Genomic DNA, 18369 nt, shown 5'->3' on the forward strand with positions numbered 1-18369 from the left:
GCTGCCTGGATTGGAGAGCATGTCTCATGAGGATAGGTTGAGTGAGCTAGGGCTTTTCTCTTTGGAGCAAAGGAGGATGAGAGGTGACTTGATAGAGGTGTACAAGATGATAAGAGGCTTAGATAAGTGGACACTCAGAGACTTTTTCCCAAGGTGAAAATGGCTTACACGAGGGGGCATAATTTTAAGGTGATTGGAGGAAGGTATAAGGGGGATGCCAGGGTTAAGTTTTTTTATTATACAGAGCACAGTGGGTGCGTGGAACACACTGCCAGCAGAGGTGGTGGAGGCAGATATATTAGGGACATTTAAAAGACTCTTAGATAGGCACATGAATGATAGAAAAATGGAGGGCTATGTGGGAGGGAAGGGTTAGATAGATCTTAAGAGCAGGATAAGATGTTGGCACAACATCGTGGGCCGAAGGGCCTGTACTGTGCTGTAGTGTTCTATGTACTTAAATACTGACCTGCCGTGCAATGCTCACATCTCATAAGTAAATAGAAACAAAATTCTCATAGGACCATGGCTTCCAATTTACTTTCTTTCTATTCACCGTATTGTAGAAAGTATGTGATTAAAAAGAGTGGGTGCAGAAAAGATTTGCAGAAAAGAATGGAGGAATGGAGGGTTTGAGTTATAAAGAGCGACTGGACAGGCTGGGACTGTCTTCTAGAGGCTGAGGAGGTGACCTTACAGAAGTATGTAAACTCATGGGGGCATAGGTAAGGTGGATGGTCACAGTCCAGGCAAGTCTAAAAGTAGCGGACCTAGGTTTTAGGTGTGAGGGAAATGACTTAAAGGGGACTTAAGGGGCACGTTTTTCACAGAGAGGGTGGTGGATCTATGGAACAGGATGCCAGAGGAAGTGGATAAGCACAGCTCCAATACCATCTATAAGTTTGTTGACGACACCACTGTTGCTGGCCAAATACGGGTGGTGATAAGTCACCGTGCAGGAGTGAGGTAGAACACCTGGTTGACTGGTGCCGCAGTGACAACCTCAAGCTCAATGTCAATGAAACCAAGGAGGGAATCATTGACTTCAGAAAGGGGAAGTCGGGAGTGCCAGTTCTCATTGGTAGGTCAGAGGTGGAGAGTGTAAGCAGCTTCAAATTCATGGGTGTCAACATCTGAGATGACCTGTTGTGGGTCCAGCACATAGATGCAATCACGAGGAAGACACACCAGTGCCTCTACTTTCTTAGAAGCTTAAAGAGATTTGGCATGTCACCCAGATACTCTAACAAACTCCTTTAGATGCATGGCTATAAGTATCATGACTGGTTGCACCACAGCCTGGTATGGCAATTCTAATGAACAGGAAGGCAAGAGGCTGCAGAGAGTAATGGACACAGCCTGGTCCATCACTGGCAAAGCCCTCCCCACCATTTACAGGATGTACAGGAGAGACTGCCTCAAGAAGGCGGCATCCATCATCAAGGATCCCCACCATCCAGGTCATGCTCTCTTCTCACTGCTACCGTCATGCAGTGGGTACAGAAGCCTGAAGTCCCACACCATCAGCTTCAGGAACAGCTACTTTCATACAACATCAGGTTCTTGAACCGACCTGCACAACCCTATTCCTACCTTAGCAAGGGAACACTACGGACCACCTCTTGCACTACCATGCACTCTTCTCTTTCTCTTCACTGTCTTGTATAATTTATGTTTTGTATAATTTAAGTTTTGTGCGTTGCCTGAACCTCTGATGCTGCTACATGCAAGGTTTTCACTGTACCTGTACCTCACCGTACTTGTGCACATGACAATAAACTCAACTTGGTAGAGACAGGTACAGTTGCAATATTTAGAAGACATTTGGACACGTACATGGATAGGAAAGGTTTAGAGGGATATGAGCCAAATGCAGGCAAATGGGACTTGCCCATTCACCTGCAGAAGTGAGTTAGTATAGATGAGCTGGGCCAAAGGGCATGCTCTATGACTTCATTGCTTATCAGAGGAACTCAAAAGAAGTGGTTAGTGAGATAATTGATGCATTGGTTTAATTTTCCAAAATTACCTGGATTGAGGTAAGGTTCTATTTGAATAGAAAATAACAATCATAATTCCTTTATTCAAGAAGGGAGACTGAAAACAGGAAACCATAGGCATTGATGGAGACACAAGAGAGACCGCAGAGGCTAAAATCTGGAGCAACTCACAAAATGCTGGAGGAACGGGTAAGGCAGCGTCTATGGAAGGAAATGGACAGTTGACATTTCGGGTCGAGACCCTTGATCAGGGCTGGAAAGAAAGAGGGGAGATAACCAGTATAAAATGGTGGGGGGAGGGGATGGAGCAAGAGCTGGCAGGTGATAGGTGGATCCCAGGTGAGGGGGTGATAGGCAGGTGAGGGAGGGAGAGTGGGAATGGTGCAAGAAGCTGGAAGTGACAAAGGGTTGAAGAAGATGGAATCTGATAGGACAGTGGACCATGGAATAAAGGGAAGGAGGTGGGGAGGTGAACTGGTGGGAGGAGTGTGTGGGTGATGGGCAGATGGGGAGGGCGGGGGAGGGGAAAGAGAAGGGGTGATGGGGGCCGGTGGGATCAGGAACTTTCTCAAGGCGACTTTAAGAATGGAGAGCATTCCATTTGTGATGAAAGTAGATAGAGCAGCTAATCCATCAATCCATGAACAAGGGCCTGATATATTAAAGCTGAGAAGTAGTAGCATTTTTTGGTGATATCCAGGGTAATGCTGAATGATTCACTGAGTTATACATTTAAAGCTTAACACAGACACCTAAAACAGAAAACATCCTTCTCTGGTGTTACCTTCTTGTCAGTTCAGTTAAAGTGGGAATTGATTTCATCAATTGAAAAGTTTCAAAACTGAAACTGTCACATATTGGGTGAGATCTCTCACTATGGCTACTGTGAAAATTAACAATTTATATGATAGGAACCACCAGGGTAAAAGGTGGTATTTGAAAGAGAGGCACTTTATTCAGTTTAATATTATCGGAGGAGATTTGAACAAGAGAGAATGATTAACTGAGAACAAGAGTGAAATAACTGGTATGACAGGACAGAGTATGATGGGAAGGTTGCCAGAAGGACTACTCCGATGGATTCAGAGAATAGATATGTACGGATAAAACTTCAACATCGGCCTTAATAGTGAAAGACCAAGGAGCAATGTGTGTTTTTAGTCTACATTACCGAGTAAGCATCAATGACTGAAATTATGGTAAGTGAAATTTAACACTGATAATTATAAATTTTTGCACACAGATCAAAAATATGAACAATTAATGTACATTGTTAATTGTTACAAGTTAGAAAAGGGCAGTGAAATATCATGGGATATTATTATACAGAGGGAACCTAATCACAAATGTCTTCCTTTGATATTTTAGTAGAAATAAGTGAAAAACAAATTCAGTGATATGTTTGGAATGCTTTGCCCGGCAGGTAGTAAAGGTGAACTCACCTTGATTGCTTACAGCTGGATGTCATGACAGGCCAGCAGGGGACTGGTGATATGAGCATCAAAGGATTGAATGGCCTTCTCCATACCTGAGTTTTCTTGTTTTGTTTGCTTTGGTTTTGATCTGTTCTTGTTCTGCTGACAGTCTAAAGTGAGGAGTGATAAAAACCCCACTCTCAGTCATTGAAATAGTCAAGAGAGGGTTACGTGGGTGAGGTGAACAGTCTCCATGGCAAAAAAAAGCTTCCAGAGTATTGCTCTCATCTCGTTGATGAAAATGTTGTAAAATTTTATTCACATTTTTTTAATATATTCACTTCTTTGATATTAACTGAACACAGTAGCAATTGGAATGTAGACCTTCAGGGGATGGTCAACCTTCCAACTTTAGTCTCATGTTGAGCTTAAGGCAAATACCTCCAATCTTCTGCACTTTCTAATTCCTTTTAAGTGGAGGGTTGTGAAGATAGCCAGTGTAGTTATTTTTTGTTTCCCTGCTCTTCATTCCAATAGATATATAGACAATATGCCTGCCATCTGTTTCAGCTCTGGGCAGTGATCCATCAAAAAAATCTTTGGAAGAATAAAAGAACAAACATTATAGTTCTGTTTCATACCATGTAGCCACATCAGGGCAACGTTATCAATAACCATCACAAACCAGTTTAGAAACAGGGAGAATTTTTCATCACCCTTTCTTTTTATGTTTCTGAGGGGAATTTGAAGTTTTTTCTGCCCCAATCCTCTTTGAAGTGCATGTATCACGAGAATTTAAAGCTCATTATCTGAGAATGTAGTTCCAGAATCACATAAGAGTACTTTAGAAGAATTATCTGCTCCTACTTCCATACATTTTATATATTGCAACTTATTTATGCTGTTAATTTCTATGATCTGTTTTGCATTCCTCAGCAGCAGAATAATTTTAAATGATCTCAAGCACTCATGACCTCAACCAACAATTGGTCTTTTGAAAATAACTTGCCTCAGTTTTGGTTTACCACATTCTGTGTTTTCTTTCTTCCTTCACCCATCAAGTCGTGTTTCTTCCTCAGCCACAAAAAAGGGGCTGTGTAATCCAGAAAGTTACAGGATAATTTTGGTTGGTCAAGTAAATAGTAAAAATAAAGATGGTTATTTCAAATACTTATATTCAAGCGTCTGGGTGTGGAAAGATGCTTAAACTGTCCTTCATTTGCTGAATTCAATTCAGGTGTATGGAAGGTGAATTCCCTCCCCTCTCTCCGCACCACCACAAACCCAGACACAAAAAAAGGATTTAATGTACTGATGTAAAACATTGACCATCACAACACAAAACTTCTGGAACAAGTTCAATGATATTTCTTCAGTCATAAAACAACAAGAGTAGCAAATGAAAATGGTGGTTGGAAAAATTGTTTTGAGTTTTATAGAAGAAGTGGTTAGTTGTTATTTTTATATTGAAGCTGTTCTCCCTTTTACTTGTCTTCTCCTCGATGTGGTTTTTCTTTTCAATGAGCCAAGCTAGTCATATAAATTCCCCAGTATAGTTATTCTAATCATTTCTGCACACACAAAAGACCGTTGAATTGGTTTAACTGAGGAATAATTCTGTATCTGGAGGGAATTTAATAGCGATCTCTCAATAACTTTAACAATATAGAGAATAAGACCACACACTATTGTCTAAATAATTCTAAACAGGGTATAATGCATAAATTTTTTTTAAATATTCACAATTTAGTTTGGTAACTTAATTGTCAATATAAACCATATTTATCCTCATGTTCATCATTACTTTCACAAGCTAAATATTCATATACTAGATTTGAAAAAATCTTTAAATAATTGTATGCAAGAAGAAAAAAAATCTTCATTGAATTCATTTGTGGACTTTAGAAATTATAAAATTCTAAACACCAGAATCACTTCCAGGTTTTGACCTTTGAACTTCTTAATACACTTGAAACTCTCAATGACACTTACCTTTATTTATCATTTCGTAAATCTCTACTTAGAAGTTAAGGCTTATATCTATGTTAAGGTAGTTTGTTGATTATACTTACTAGACTAGTAACTCAGAAGCTAGCAGACCATATCTTTCCTTTGTAATTTGCAAGACTGAGTTCGATAATACATGTAATATGTGGACTGGTACAGAAAAAAGAATGGGCAGGAAATTGTTCAAAATTCTCACTCATTCCTTATTGCTTCTTAGGGAATGGATCCCTCCATCCTTATCTGGTTTGGGCTACATGACATGGTTAACTCAATGTCACTGAGGCAGTTGAGAAAAGATTGTAAATAGTGTCTGCAAGTTGCCTGAAAACTCTGAAACAATTAATCTTTTAAAATATTGTTGAATGGCCAAAGTTTCTCTTCTGATCATTAACAGTCCTTTAAAGTAAAAAGTCCATACATTTGGCATCTGTTCTACACAACAGCCCATTAAATTGCCTTTGTCAGTTTCCAGTGGTGGGAATCACACTGCTCATTTGCCTTGTAAATCCTTCCCTTGCGAAATAAACCAATGAAATGGTACCAGAAGGTATGGTTATCCTTGACTTAATATCTCTATCTTAATAATACAAAAGCTTTATTAACACTATGGCCAGTTAATTTAGCCCTCATCCTTCTTGCTTTGTACTGTGGATGTTGGGCTGGCTCCATCTTGCAACAGCATTCCCCTGATTTTTCTTGCTGGAAAGTGAAAGGGCACAGTGTTGATTCTTGGCATCGTCAGCTGAGAAATGGCAGCCGGGCAGGTCAGATTTTGGAACAGAAGCACAGAACGTGGCCTGGTATATGCTAAGCAAAATGTGGAGATGGGAGGGGAATGAGATGATAACTTCACTGGGGTTTATGGGCACGACAATGTAATTTGCTCGGTGGAAGAAGGCAGGGCAGAAATTGTGCCTCAAATTCTGACCATCATTCTAGGTATTGATTTTGCCCTGTGACAGTGTTCACATAATATGTATGTTTACAGTCATCACTGCACTTCAGGTATTTAAGTAAAAACAGATTGAAAGTTTAGTCAGTTTAAAAATATTTTCATTTGGGCTGCAGAAATGCTTTAGTAGTAAATAAAGGACAGTTAAAAACATCACAGCACACTTATCCAGAAATATTGATCGCCACATCCCTGAATCTTTTGTTTGTGTTCAGAGGTCCTACTGTATTTTATGTGCCCTTTAACTGACTGAAACTTTCCAACAAAGTCCAGAATGACTAACTCATGAAAATACTGTATATTGCTTTGCAAAACAAACTTGGGCTTATGTAGTATCTATAGACCACAGAAACTAAGCAAATGTTGATCACTAAGACCAGGGATTTTGTGCAGAGATAAGTTTGGCACAAATGGAAAGACAGCACAGTTGGCACAAATGGCACAGCTGGCATCAATGGCACTGATGCACAGCTAGTACCTTTGGCACAATTGACAGTGTCAGTGTAGTTGGCACAGCATGAACAGCTGGCACAGAAGTATTACAGCTGGCAATATTGGCATAGTACATCTTTCTCCCCCCATCAATTCTTATACAACTTTGGTAGGTTTGACTGCATATTGTTAGTATCTTGCATTAAATAAATGTCTATTTAGTTTACCAATTCTAGCCTTTCCAAAAATAAAGAACATTTATCTGGGATTTCAAAAGCAGCTGACAAAAATGCAGTGATAAAAAGTTCCAAATTTCCTACTCCGACAATGTCCTCTAGCTGGAATAGAATATTCAATGTATTAACTATGCATTGAGTGCTGATTCAAAAATCTAGTCATTTTCAAAATGTATGCATATTCAAATAAGCATTAAAGATAAATTGTTAACATGGCCAATCAGTTGTTTCACAAAAATCTCCATTCACTCTTCCACAAAAATAACATTGCATGAAATTTCTGTTAACAGCCTGGACAGTGGAAATGCTCAACTAGTACCATCAAATGGGAACTGAAAGTAAAAAAAAATGCTATATGCTAGGCTTTATATTGCAAAATAAATACCATGGGAATTTTTCATTGCTCTGGAGTTACTCTTCATTATTAAAGCAAACAGCAAGTGCAGGTCCTGAACACAAGCGGTTGGCAATGAAATAATAGGTCACAAGTTGAAAACCAACATCTGCCTGTCGTGCAGACTAAGCTGAGTAAGTTTTGTTAGTTCTCAACTGGACTCATCCAACAGATTACTATTTTGAGAGAGGAACACAAAAGCTGGTCATTAGGCCCTCTCTCTGCTATTGCCTGTCAATCTTGAATGACATTGACAGCGGCTTCGGTGAAATCAGCAGCCAGGAATAACTAGTTATTCCAGTTTAGTTGCCTTAATTTCATGAATTTCGCCATTATATTTCAGCTACTGAAACGATGCACCATACAGAAGATTATTTTTTGTGATTCAGATTGAGGCGACTGGTAGCATCCAGATTCCGCCTTGCCTCCTGCAGACCGCTAACAGTAATATCAGAAGCACATCGGCGGCAGGCACTGACACGTTCCCAGCCTGCAGCTTCAGTCGCTCTGCAGCGCCAGTTGGAGAACACATGCAGGCGATTAACGGGAACAGACCGAAAATGTGGGCAGAATCTTGCCCAAAATCAAACTGCTTTTATTCGCCAGAAGCAACGCGGGTCGCAAGTTTGCGGCAGCGGGATGACCCGCTTACAACATCTGCAAACGTGACTCTGCTTCGTCATGTCCTCCCGTTTCTATAGTGATTTTAATATTCTGCAGCACTCTCAGATTTTCCCCCCTTAAATGTTCAAGGCGGTTTGCACATAATCACACGTAAACTTTCTTTTTAAAATATAAAAGTTTTCACCGTTTTTCTTAAAGTGGGAAGGTAATTTTCGAATTCGGCTTCCGCCTCTGCACATCTCCAGACAACCTGCCTGACGGCATTCGCCACTTCAAAGCTGCCCTGAGCAGAAGGCGGACCGCGGTAGTTCTCCACTGGCGACGGGGCTCCAAACTTAAAGACTGTGCCCGGGTGAGAATGACTACAACTCCCGAGATGCCTCCCGCCCCCGCCGAAGGCACGCAAACCCCCCCCCCCCCTTTTTTTTGCTGGCTCACGGGTTACTCCGAAGCAACCTACCCTTGAAAGCGGAAGCCCCGCCCGCTGCACCAGCCGATTGGCTGGCGGGATCCCGGACTTTCTTTTTCGGAAGGTTGCTGGCCGATTCCCGGCGTCTTTTGTGGTCGGCCAAGACTTCAATGAAGATATGATGTCACTCACACTTCCTCCGTCCAGGTAGGTGGAGAGCGCGGAATAGCAACAGCTCTCTCCAACATCTGGCCGCACTTATCTCCTGTGTGTGTGTGTCTGGCTCTCTCCTGAAGTCCTTAAAGTCATTGGTTGTTTCCTCCTCCCCCACTCCCTCCCACCTACTTGCACTCGCTGTTTTCTCGAGGCAGAAAAGTGTCCCCCCCCCCTCCACCTCCCCTCTCCCCACCTCATTTTTTGCTTCCTGTGAGTATCTCAGAGAATCAAATCCTCATGGATTTCCTCTTCAACTACTCCGGCTACCAAGGGGAGGAGGGCAGGAAAGGGGGAGGGAGAAGCAGTGTTGCCAGGAGCGGCGCGGAGTTACACTGTTTCAAAATGTTACTCTTTCCCCTCTCAGTTGTTGCGACGCGTTGTTGCTGGTAACCGTTCACACGCTGGCGGCGGACCGGGAGCCCGGATCGTTCCCTCGGACCGGCGAGGAGGCGGCGGCTGCAGCCTGTTGTTACTTTTCTCTCTGGGTGTTGTGGTTTGACTGCCGTCACCATGCATTGAGGATCGCTGCTGTTGCCGCTGCAGCACATTTAACAGGTCGCCCTGTAGCGTTTTTTTTCCACAGTGCTCTGCGGCCGCAGTTTATTTGTGTCATTTCAAGTGAAGTGGATATTTTTGGCAACAAAAGAAAATAAAGGGGAAGGAGGGGTGTGAGGGGAAGACATGGTGTTGTACTTTATTTGGTTTTATTTTAGGGGGGGTATTTTTTTTCCCTTTTGTAGCAGATAATGAATTCAAACGTGAGATTGGTGGCAGCAGCAGCAAACACGACACGAGTAACATATGGCATTAAAAAGCAGCACAGCTGGAGGTAGCATTTCCATTTGAAGTGATGTCAGAGCAGCTGACAGTCTGGCATTGCTAGGTTTTTTTGTGTGATCTTGCTCCGTGTGCCGGTATCATTCCTCTTCAGTCTGCTTTTTTAAACTTGACAGACCAGAGTCACAAAGATTTAGCGCACCATTGAAGGTTCTTTTGGGGTCTGATCAAGAGAAGTTGATCTGTTTATATTCCTTTTGCAGGTAGGGGGGGGGGATTTTTTTTCCCGTTTTGCAAATACTGCTAGAGATTTTCTACGATAGTGTTTGTGTTTATTTTATTTTGACTTGACAGATTATTGCTGTTAGTACAATCTATTTTTTCCCCTCAGAGTTTGCGGTAATAGTGACTAATTTGGGATTCGCAGATTGCGACGCGTGGAATTGCCCAGACAGCTGTAATCGCACTCCGTTCTTTAATCTCTTTATCTGGGCAGCAGCTGCCATATGGCCATAGTCATCTGTATCAGATGTTTATAAGCTTCGTTTTCGTCCTGTCTCTGTCCTTTTAGGCATCTAATTTGATCAACAGTACCTTACTGACTATCATGTAATCTTTATTTTTAGCCATTTTAAGGATTAGAGATTCGGACATAGTACAGTTAATGTGATTGAGTTTGAGTCTTGTGGCAGTTTACGTGCTTTCCCCTCTTCTATGCACAGCCAGAGCAGCAACAAAACAGTTTGTTGTGACTGATTTTTATTTTCCTTTTTTTTATTAATCTTTAGCTGCAGATTTCAGGATACTTGGAGGGGGAGGGGTTGCTTTTTGCATTACTTATGCATTTCTTTTAAATGTTAACAAACTTTTTATCTGCTACAGGTTATGAAGACAGTATGGAGTTTCCAGACCACAGCAGACATTTGCTCCAGTGTCTGAGTGAGCAGAGGCACCAAGGTTTTCTTTGTGACTGCACTGTCTTGGTTGGAGATGCCCAGTTTCGAGCCCATCGTGCTGTGCTTGCTTCGTGCAGCATGTACTTCCATCTCTTTTACAAGGACCAGCTGGACAAAAGGGACATTGTTCATCTGAACAGCGACATTGTTACAGCGCCAGCTTTCGCTCTTCTCCTTGAATTCATGTATGAAGGGAAACTCCAGTTCAAAGACTTGCCTATTGAGGACGTACTTGCAGCTGCGAGCTACCTACACATGTATGACATAGTGAAAGTCTGCAAAAAGAAGCTGAAGGAAAAATCGACCACAGAAGCGGACAGCACCAAGAAAGAAGAAGATGCCTCGAGCTGCTCCGATAAAGGGGAAATCTCCTCGGTGAGCAGCGCACATGTCGTGGGGGAACTGGCAAGCGAGGATGAAACTGAGGAGGAGAAACTGAGCGCGGCGGTGTCAAGCAAAAGGGACTTAGTTATTGAATCTGGGAGCATGTGGATGAGATTACCCTCTGACTCAGCAGGCATCACTCAGCCTGGTGTGGAGGTTGAGACACATGCGATAACAGCTGGAAAAACAGTGTCCAGTCCCTGCAGCTCAACAGGGCCTTTGTCCCAGAGGTCTGCCAGCTCCATTAAAGATTCAGCAGATGTTGACTGTGTGCTGGATTTGTCTGTCAAGTCCGGGCTGTCAGCAGGAGAAAACGCGAGCCACCCTTATGTCTCGCCACATGAAGACGGTTCCAGAAATAACCTGATCCAGGTTAAAGTCGAGAAAGAAGTGTTTTCTGACGAGGAAGGCAGCAGCACTAATGACTTTGATATGGATCAAAGTAGCACAGCGAAAGACAGTGCAAGTACAATGAACAGGGTTCATTACGACTCACTCCATGTATCTGCCAGAAGAGAGGCTTCTGTTTCGAGCGAGATGGACCGGGAGGATCGAGCCAGTGACGACGAGATGATGACCGCTGAGAACGATGGAGCCCAGATGGAGGGAAACATGGACAGCAGCTTGCTCCCTTACTGCTCTAATATACTTGGCTCCGCGGGCCAAATCTTCATGTGTCCTCTGTGCAACAAAGTCTTTCCCAGCCCGCACATCCTGCAGATCCACCTGAGCACGCACTTTCGAGAGCAGGACGGCCTCCGTAGCAAGCCCGCCGCCGATGTCAACGTCCCCACCTGCTCGCTGTGTGGGAAGACTTTTTCATGTATGTACACCTTAAAACGGCATGAGCGAACTCATTCAGGGGAAAAGCCATACACCTGCAGTCAGTGTGGGAAGAGCTTCCAGTATTCGCATAATTTGAGCCGGCACGCAGTGGTCCACACCCGGGAAAAGCCACACGCGTGTAAGTGGTGTGAGCGCAGGTTCACGCAGTCGGGTGACCTGTATAGACACATCCGAAAATTTCACTGTGAGCTGATAAACACACTCTCTGTTAAAACAGAGTCTCTTAACTTGCCTGCAATGCGAGACTGGACCATAGAAGACAGCTCGCAAGAACTCTGGAAATAAAACCTAGCTGTGGAGCATTCTAAAAATCAAGTTTCTGGTAATTTCTTCTACAGCTTTTTGGGCACTGAGTTCTCTCCACAAAATAATAACTATAAGTACTTGTTTATCACAACACAGTCTACAAAAATGAGATTCTGTGATTCATAATGCAACATAAGGTAAATAATAATTAACTATTAAACTCGACACTTATTTAATAAATGTTCTTATTTTCTTTTTAAATGCACCCTGCAGTTGTGGAGTGCACTGCAAAGGATGCTGCTGTATAGTTCACGAGGTTTTGTTGTTGAAATTTTAACAATGAACCACTAATTCCTTAAGGTCTTCATTGAAACTTGTTAATATTTTAATGTTGCACAATTTCTGGATATTTAAAACTTTTTTTGTACAATGCTGTAAACAAAATAATTATGAATTTCATTTCCGTATGCCTGGGAAAGTGCATTTGCAAATGAATGGTTCTTGACCCTGTTTATTCTTAACCAGAAACTTGATGTAATTTAGATTCTAAATGTATGGGATTTTCAGGCAAATTAAAATTATGTTTGAAATGTGAATTATATTACTGTACGTCTTACTGCATTGAATGGATTTAACGAACCTGATGGATTGTTTTCATGCTCTTAGTCAGGTATTATGAAAGTAAATATTGAGGCTATAGAAAATGCATGAGTTTTATCGGATGTTTTAGGGTTCTCTTTTCGCAATTCTATGAACTTGGCAAAGTGTGTAACTTAAGTTTTTATTTAATTAGTGAGACATTTTCTTTTCCTGAGATGCATTTTTGCCAAGTGCGGTAGCACCGTGAAAAATGCCACTGGTGTTGCACAGCAATTTTTTTTTAAAGTGCACTGCTATGCAGTTTCAATGTGTGAAACATCTTTCCCAGTCGTCTGTGTTCTCAATATTACAGATAGTGATACAGCACAAATTCCAGTGGAAGTTCCCTGCTTTTATGTGATCAGAATTGGTGGTTAATAGAAATCAATTGATTACATTGGCCATGAAGTTTTGGGGGTGGGTGGGGGTGGGCAAGAAGGATCCATGAACCCAATTTTGAAGAAGGGGGTTCATTATATAATGTGTAACCAAGCAGCTGAAGTGGCTGCTTGGTATGTGTGTGGTTTTAATGAACAACACATATGGCAAGTGTTTTGCACAGTGTTTGTTTTCCTGTCTTGCACTCGCAATAAGGTCTCTGGGAGTAGCACGGAAACGTGGCTGTTTTCCCCCTTTTTTTTCGTGGGTTTTATTATTTTTACTGATTGCCTTAACTACTGTAAACATAGCTTATTTTTGTGCACAAAGGCAATATGATTATTAATGGAAAACTAGATTGTGTATTGCTGGATTTTTTTTAAAGCGGGTCAAATGAGTTTTCTTTTGGCTCTTGACATTGTTTTAAAGCTGTGAAATGGCCTCTAAGATTCTGTAATTATGCTAGTTACTTGAAGAGTTTAAATGTCTGACAAAAGTAAGTTGAACTGTAGATTTTAAAAAAAAATTGTTTAGGTAAGACAATCAGTGTCTTTAAAATGAACAGCTTCCTTGGTTCCCACATTAGTTTTCTTTGTGGTATTTGTGAGTATGACTCTCAGTTACTTCTTCCTTACAGGTGACCCTTTACTAGTTTTATTTCGTTTCCCTCCCTCCTCTTCCCCCACCACCCCCCCCCCCCCCAAAGCCTGTGACATTCTACCTTTTTACCTGGATTTAGACTGACATTAGCCTTGACAATCATAGTCTGTTTTTAATTTTCAGAACAATGGGGGGAGTAAATTATAATGCTGTTTAGTTTTGTACCTTGATGTGCCGTTGGTGGAATTTTTAAATTGTGTGCTAACTGCAATAAATTATGTAAACTGAAAAGGCTGCTTAGTTGTCTTTCTTTCGATTTGAATTTTATTCATTCCCAATGTATGCATAGAGTCGACTCCAGACTTCCGAGCACATGAGATTTTAAACCTCTGATGCACTTGAGACTTCCTTCCCCGTTATTTCTGTCGACATACCTAAACTGAACAATTCTGAGATGCTGAAATGTGCAGTTTGCACAGAGATTTATTTCCTTACCTGCAAAAGGGTTTGTATTTCTTCAGTTACCTTAATTATAACATAAATGGTCCCTTACAAAGTAGCAATAACCTGTTTAAAAATTGCATCCTGTATGAAGATCCTTGTTCATTAGATTGTTTTTATTTTTTTCTTCAATTCAACTAGATGTGAATGCAGCATTTCTGCAAGATACTTTAGTTCATTGAGGCTAAATTAAATTAATTATATTATCTGCTTTTATGGAAAAAAAGTTTCATTGAAAGCTTTAGGAATCCTGCATTACTCTACATGGTTCAAAAAATCTGCAGCAACAACTTGCATTTACGTAGCATCTTTAATAGAGTATTCTGTGGCATGTAAGATTAGCGTTCTCAAAATCCTTTTCTAATTCTTAAAGATTTATGTTATGATGACAGAATTGAAAGCTACAATGGACCAGGAGCGCTAAGAGAAATAATTTGTAGATTACAACAAAAGCTGTTGATTAATAGGTTTCACTTGCTAAAATATTTTGAGGATAAGGTTATCAGGTACACTGGAGAGAAATGGACCACCACCTCTGTTTTGTAATTTTGACAGAATTGCATGCAGGCTTTTGATTGTCCAGTGCCTGGTCATTCCCAGATCAGCAAAAAAAATGTCAGAAGATAAATGAAATAATTTTAAAAGTATCCAGCAACAAGATCGGTAATGATTCCTCCTGCTTAGTGATTTTTCTGGTGGGCAAAAATGATAAGGTTATTATTAAAACATCTCTAACAGTGGACTGTTCAAAAACAATCAAAATAGCTTGATATTTAAAGTAATGCTGTTTAAACATCTGTTCCATTCATGCGTTTTGCCCTGCAACCATGGTGCAGTTTTTTTTTCCCTCCCCTGCAAATTTAGGTCAGTAATTTGTATCTGTCCTTTGTTGGAAAAGGGAAAAAAAACAGGCCAAAAGGGCAGCTGGTTAAACATTTGGCTGTGCCGAAGGGTACTGGGCACAACATGTTCGAGCTCTGCACTTGACCAGTTTGAATTTGTATCTGTAGTTCCAAGACAAACTTTTCCCCCTCCCCTTTTTTTTATGTTTTTCAAAAAAAATGGAAAATAGAGTTCAAATCACATTTTCCACAGGCTTCTCTCAACAGCAAATCTTCCTAACTAAAAGACAAACAACAAAAGGCAAAGCAATCTAGTGAAAAATATCATAAATATTCATTCTCCAAGTAGAATGAAGTTGTAACGTGTAATCCTGTTACACCACAGTATGGGAAAGAAGCAGGTATTTTATAATAAAGCAGTAGGCAATGCCCAGATCCCAAAAATAAACAGGAAAAAAATTCAATTGTTATCATAGAACAAAGCTATATACATTTAGTGCTTCAAGTACCAGAAATTTTAGTTTTTTAAATGATTAAAGTTTTGTTTTTCTATGAATTGCCAGATTTAATTCATTGCACAATTCAGATGCACGGCTGATTTAATGTGGTTGATGAATAGAGTTCAGTTTTAATATGGATGCATTAACATCTGAAGTTTTGAAAGCTGATGAGTTGTATGCAGATGCTAACAGGAATGTTAAATAAATTAATGTTACATTTTATTTTTTTTATTTTCCTCTCAATTTTTCTACTGAGTATTTGCAATTTATAGTAATTAAAACACTAGAACATTATGTAAATACTGAATGTCACTTCTGGATTGCAGCTTGCAACAAAAATGCAAATGGCAGCTCTTAAACATTGTGGGTGGTATATGATTATGCAAAGGCCTTTTGTATTTTCTTAATAAACAAAAAGGGAAAATGAATTGTACACAAAATAATTTGGGAAATGAAAGCAAAAGCATTGAGGTCAGTGCCTCCTTGAGCTGCTGAAAGTGTACTCCAGTGCTGGGCTGCTTCTGCTTTCTGGAAATACAATCATTTTAAAATTGACCTAAAGTAACATTCTTCGGTGGGTCTGACTAAAACTGCAAAAGACTTGTAATGTACTCTAAATGTATGGATATTTTGAAGCTGTATTTATTTGGGTGCATGTGATAGAAGGGAGAAATAAGCCTAGTTCCTATTATCAATTTGAGTGGGTGACATGATTCATTCTCTGCACTGTATGCAGGATTCTGTGCTCCTTGAAAGGTGTATTTATAGGTGACTCCCCATGCAGTAAATGTCAACAGTTTGGTATTTCAGAGAAACCTTAATGGAGGTGCAAAAGTGGAAGGGGAAAAGAGATTTCATAATAGGTAAATATATGAAAGATCAATCCTCTAACTTAAGCATAGAAGGAAGGGATGAATTCAAGGACAAGTCAATATTTATCCTCTGATGTCATGTTGTTCTCTCAATAACTCAGTCAGAAGATTTAGATTTGATTCGGAAGTATTTTTGTATCTAGAAGTTTATTTTCCTGTCCTTGGTAGTTTTTTGGAGGAAAAGTTAACCCATGAGGATAATGTAAAAGCAGCATAAAACTTTCTGTATCACATTATGCAAATAAGGGAACTTAAATTCCATGTTAAAGAAGTTCAGGCATAATGTATTTAGGCTGCCCTTACCAGCACACAGCTACACTACTTTTATTAATCACATTTGTCTGTTGGAAAATTTCATGTGAATTAATTAAAATATACTGTTGCACAAGATTGCTTTCCATTACCCAGCAGTTCCAGTTCAAATGGTCAGCTACTACTAAAAGCCTTAGCATTTTCATCTGTGAAGTGACAACCAATCAAATACACATTTATAGCAGTAAGTATCAATGTAATATTTCTGTGACGGTAGTTTAGTACTACATTTTCATCAGCCAATATTTTCTACATTCTAATGGAGTACTGTGTGAATGTCTTGACAAACATAAATGAAAATATGTGCAGTTGAATGAATTATCCTTGCTCCTTGAATGGTGATGATACGGTGGAACTGCCTTCCAAATGTTTCCCAGTCGTTGCAACTCGCATCTTTTAATCCTTGCTGCAGAAATCCAAGATTTGAGCGCTATGGATGCCCAGTTCTTCAAGGCTGAGATTGAAAGATCTTTGGATGCTGAATCAAGGTTTATGAAAATCGAACGGGTGGAGGATTCAATGTGATGCTATTGAACGGTGGAGCACCATCAAAGGACAGGGACTTCTAATCACCATCTTATTTCCTATTAATCATTTTGAAGATGACACTGATTTGCATTAAAATCAATATTGCACATTTTTAATCACCAAAATTAGGAAGAACAAACACTTCTGCAATTCTACGTTCTTTAAATTTGCATTTCACAAAGTTTAAAAAATAAATGAGGAGAAGCAGTCACAATCAGGAATACTTAAGCTGAGTAAAGGGTTTGAGGTTACTCTGGTCACAATCAGTAGTGCAGCAAAACATTTATGTAGTGCCTTTGGTAACCCCAAACCATCCTTAAGTATATTGCAGCCAATGAAGTCTGGGTGAAGTGTAATTACTACCTCCATGCAGCATGGTCAGGCTAAAAGAGGCAGTTTCTCTGCTGTGGAGTTGGATTTAGTTGAGTTTAAATCCTCCATGGGATTGGAGAACAATTGTCAGATTTAGTCAACTGTAAACTATAAACATTGCAATTAAGCTGCCTGTCATTCAATCTCACTTAGCTCGATTTCGTGAACTATGTTTTATTTTACATTCTCCCAGGCACTCTGCCAGATGGATTGCTGACATCTTTTGGTTTGTTGTGCTTCACTTGCACCTTCTGCTGTCCATTCACAATGTGGCCACTTAGGTGCAAGTCCAAAGCCTAAAGCCCAGACCATCTTGTTTACCCTGCTGGAAGTGGGTGTGTGGGTAACAAAATCTTTCATAAAGGTAGAAACATTAACAAAGTAAAATAATAATCCAAACTGAGTTCCAAAGCTGTAATCATTGGTTACAAATTGTGACTCTTTTGAAATATTTGTTATGATGTGATTATTCACATTGCAGTATTTCCTAAAGGGGATTTTATTACAAATTCACCAACCAGATGTCAACAACAGAAGCTTTTTGAGTTAATACACATTAGAGAAGGGGGTCTTATAATTGACAAGATGCTGAAATGTAAATCTAAAATAGTCAAAATTGGGATTTTAATGCAAGGAAATTGGGTTTATATTGTGCGATACCATCAAAGGAAGTATATGAGGAAATGCTTCTTCAATGTAACCGGCTCAGGCGAGATCCATTTGTCCATTTGAAATGCTGGACTGTGTGGAACCATGCTCCAGTGTGATACAACACTTCCCATAGTAAAAGCAAGCAACAGCCTAAAAAGGCGACTTAGCTGATGCAGCAGTAATGTCAGTGTATAGTTATCTCTAGCCGATTGCACTTACCGGTAATGTGAAAAATTTAACATATTGGACAATATCAATACAGATAAAATTTGCTTTTGAA

At 40.2% G+C, this 18369-nt stretch overlaps 2 protein-coding genes across 9 annotated transcripts in view; one reads left to right on the forward strand and one right to left on the reverse strand.

Moving 5' to 3' along the window:
• Positions 1-8657, reverse strand: part of akt3a (v-akt murine thymoma viral oncogene homolog 3a) — a 426682-nt gene extending 418025 nt beyond the window's left edge. The window contains exons 1-2 of one of the 5 annotated variants that reach the window (XM_052012966.1): positions 8521-8643; positions 3443-4012 (exon numbers count right to left, since the gene is read on the reverse strand). The gene's annotated coding sequence lies outside the window, so the exon portion shown is untranslated. Of the gene's footprint in view, positions 1-3442; positions 4013-8244; positions 8459-8520 lie in introns of those variants that run through there. The other 4 variants (XM_052012975.1, XM_052012964.1, XM_052012968.1 and 1 more) reach the window with 4 other exon arrangements.
• zbtb18 (zinc finger and BTB domain containing 18) lies at positions 8545-13449 on the forward strand. Of its 4 annotated transcripts, none has more exons than XM_052012959.1 (2): positions 8545-8676; positions 10345-13449. In XM_052012959.1, the coding sequence occupies exon 2, from the start codon at positions 10359-10361 to the stop codon at positions 11931-11933; it is 1575 nt and encodes a 524-aa protein (XP_051868919.1). In that variant the 5' UTR covers positions 8545-8676; positions 10345-10358; the 3' UTR covers positions 11934-13449. The 4 variants fall into 4 exon arrangements, with proteins under 4 accessions (XP_051868919.1, XP_051868921.1, XP_051868918.1 ...); XM_052012961.1 differs by lacking the exon at positions 8545-8676 and adding an exon at positions 8896-9240; XM_052012958.1 differs by lacking the exon at positions 8545-8676 and adding an exon at positions 9543-9725.
• The last annotated feature ends 4920 nt before the right edge of the window (positions 13450-18369 follow it).

Source organism: Pristis pectinata, chromosome 3, assembly GCF_009764475.1.
Source record: "Pristis pectinata isolate sPriPec2 chromosome 3, sPriPec2.1.pri, whole genome shotgun sequence".
In the NCBI taxonomy this organism is placed as follows: Eukaryota; Metazoa; Chordata; class Chondrichthyes; order Rhinopristiformes; family Pristidae; genus Pristis; species Pristis pectinata.